This window comes from Eimeria acervulina, genomic scaffold, assembly GCF_000499425.1.
Source record: "Eimeria acervulina Houghton genomic scaffold, Eah_scaff1201, whole genome shotgun sequence".
Lineage (NCBI taxonomy): Eukaryota > Apicomplexa > Conoidasida > Eucoccidiorida > Eimeriidae > Eimeria > Eimeria acervulina.
In genome coordinates this window covers 1-1,646 of record NW_013550334.1, presented here as the reverse complement: position 1 = coordinate 1,646, position 1,646 = coordinate 1, and the positions used below count along the sequence as shown (strand labels likewise).

The 1,646-nt window shown below is 53.5% G+C and overlaps 1 protein-coding gene across 1 annotated transcript in view; it reads left to right on the top strand.

The window, feature by feature from the left end:
- EAH_00056970 (glycine cleavage T-protein domain containing protein, putative) overlaps window positions 1-1,576 on the top strand; it is a gene marked incomplete at both ends in the record, with an annotated part of 6,542 nt that extends 4,966 nt beyond the window's left edge. Inside the window, 2 exons of the mRNA XM_013397453.1 lie at window positions 128-1,178; window positions 1,433-1,576. Of these exons, the coding sequence (XP_013252907.1) occupies window positions 128-1,178; window positions 1,433-1,576 (1,195 nt within the window). The remainder of the gene's footprint in view (window positions 1-127; window positions 1,179-1,432) is intronic.
- Between the last annotated feature and the right edge of the window lie 70 nt (window positions 1,577-1,646).

The window sequence follows — 1,646 nt, the reverse complement described above, 5'->3', positions numbered from 1 at the left end:
TATCCAATGGGACCCCCCTTGAGGGCCCCTTGGGGGCCCCCCAGGGGGGCCCCTCTGGGAGCCCATACGAGGGCCCCTTTGGGGGCCCCTCTGAGGGCCCTTTAGGCCCCTTCGGGGGCCCCTCCAGGGGCTCTTATGAGGGCCCCTCTAGGGGCCCCTCTAGGGGCCCCTCTGGGGGCCCCTCTGGAGGCCCCTCTGGAGGCTTCTTTGGGGGCCCCTCTGGGAGCCCCTTGGGTCTTATGGGGGCCCCCTTTGGGGGCCCCTCCGGGGTCCCCTCTGAGGGCCCCTCTGGGGGCCCTTTGGGGGCCCCCTTGAAGGATGGTAGCGGAGATACGTCGTGGGTATTAGAGGATTGTGTGTCTGGGGGCCCCCTATATGAGGGCCCCTCTACTGGGGGCCCCCTATATGAGGGCCCCTCTACTGGGGGCCCCCCTGCTGGGGGCCCCCAGAAGGATTTGTTTGGGGGTTGTAGTTTGTATGGGTTTGTGGGTCGGCCTTATTTGGGGTGTATGCAGAGCTTAGAGATGCTGCGAGTAGAGGCGGGTTTGCCTTTGCTGGGCGTCGACATTTGGGGCTGTCATGGAGCGGTGCATGCAGGGCTAGGAAGATTAATAAGTTTATATAAAGTGAAGCAAAGACTACTCATTGGGGCTGAAGCTCTTAGCAAACAACTTGCAAAAGCACCTAAAGTCAGAAGAATTACCTTCTTGGTTGGAGACCCTCAAAGAATTAACAGAGCGGTCAAAAGACAGCAGCAAATCGCCCTGCAGATACAGCAGCAGCAGCAGCAGCAACAGCAGCTACTGCAGCAGCAGCTCCTCCAGCAGCACGAACAACAACAACAGCATCACCAACACCAACATCAGCACCAGCATCAGCACCAGCATCAGCAGCAGCATCTGCAGCAGCTGCAGCAGCTACAGCATCAGCAGCAGCTACAGCTGCATCATCATCAGCATCAGCAGCAGCAGCAGCAGCAGCAGCAGCAGGATGAGTATTGCTGCATGGAAGAGTGTGCACGCTTAGAGAGCCTGGCCTTCCCCTTGAGAGGAGCAGCAGTGCTCAGCGTCTCTGACAAGAGGCCTTTAGGGGTCGTCTCATCTGTCTCTTGGAGCCCCCTTCTTCGTTGCAGAGTCGGGCAAGCAGTGGTGCTCTTCGAATTTGCTAAACACAATGAAGTAAGCGGATAGGGTCTAGGGTTTAGGGTTTGGGGTTTAGGGTTTAGGGTGTAGCGGGTAGTGTTTACGGGGTAGGGTCTATGGTCTATGGTCTAGGGTTTAGGGTTTAGGGTTTAGGGTTTAGGGGCTAGTGTTTAAGTTTTACGGGGTAGGGTTTAGGATCTAGGAGGAGGGGTTTAAGACCCTGTTGGGGCTCTCTAGGGTTTAGGGTTTAGGGTTTGGGGTTTGTTGTTTGTGTGTGTCTACTATTTTAGCCTGTGTTATTTGCAGTGCCCCGAGCAATAGCTGCAGATACACCGAAGAAGAAAAAGAAAAAAATAATAAGAGGCAGACGTCAGCGAAGTTTAATTCCCGGGTGTATCGTCAGCTCGCCGCTCATTCCTTTCAAATATCCTTTGGTTAGACTTTATTTATTTATTTATTTATTTATTTATTTATTTATTTATTTATTTATTTATTTATTTATTT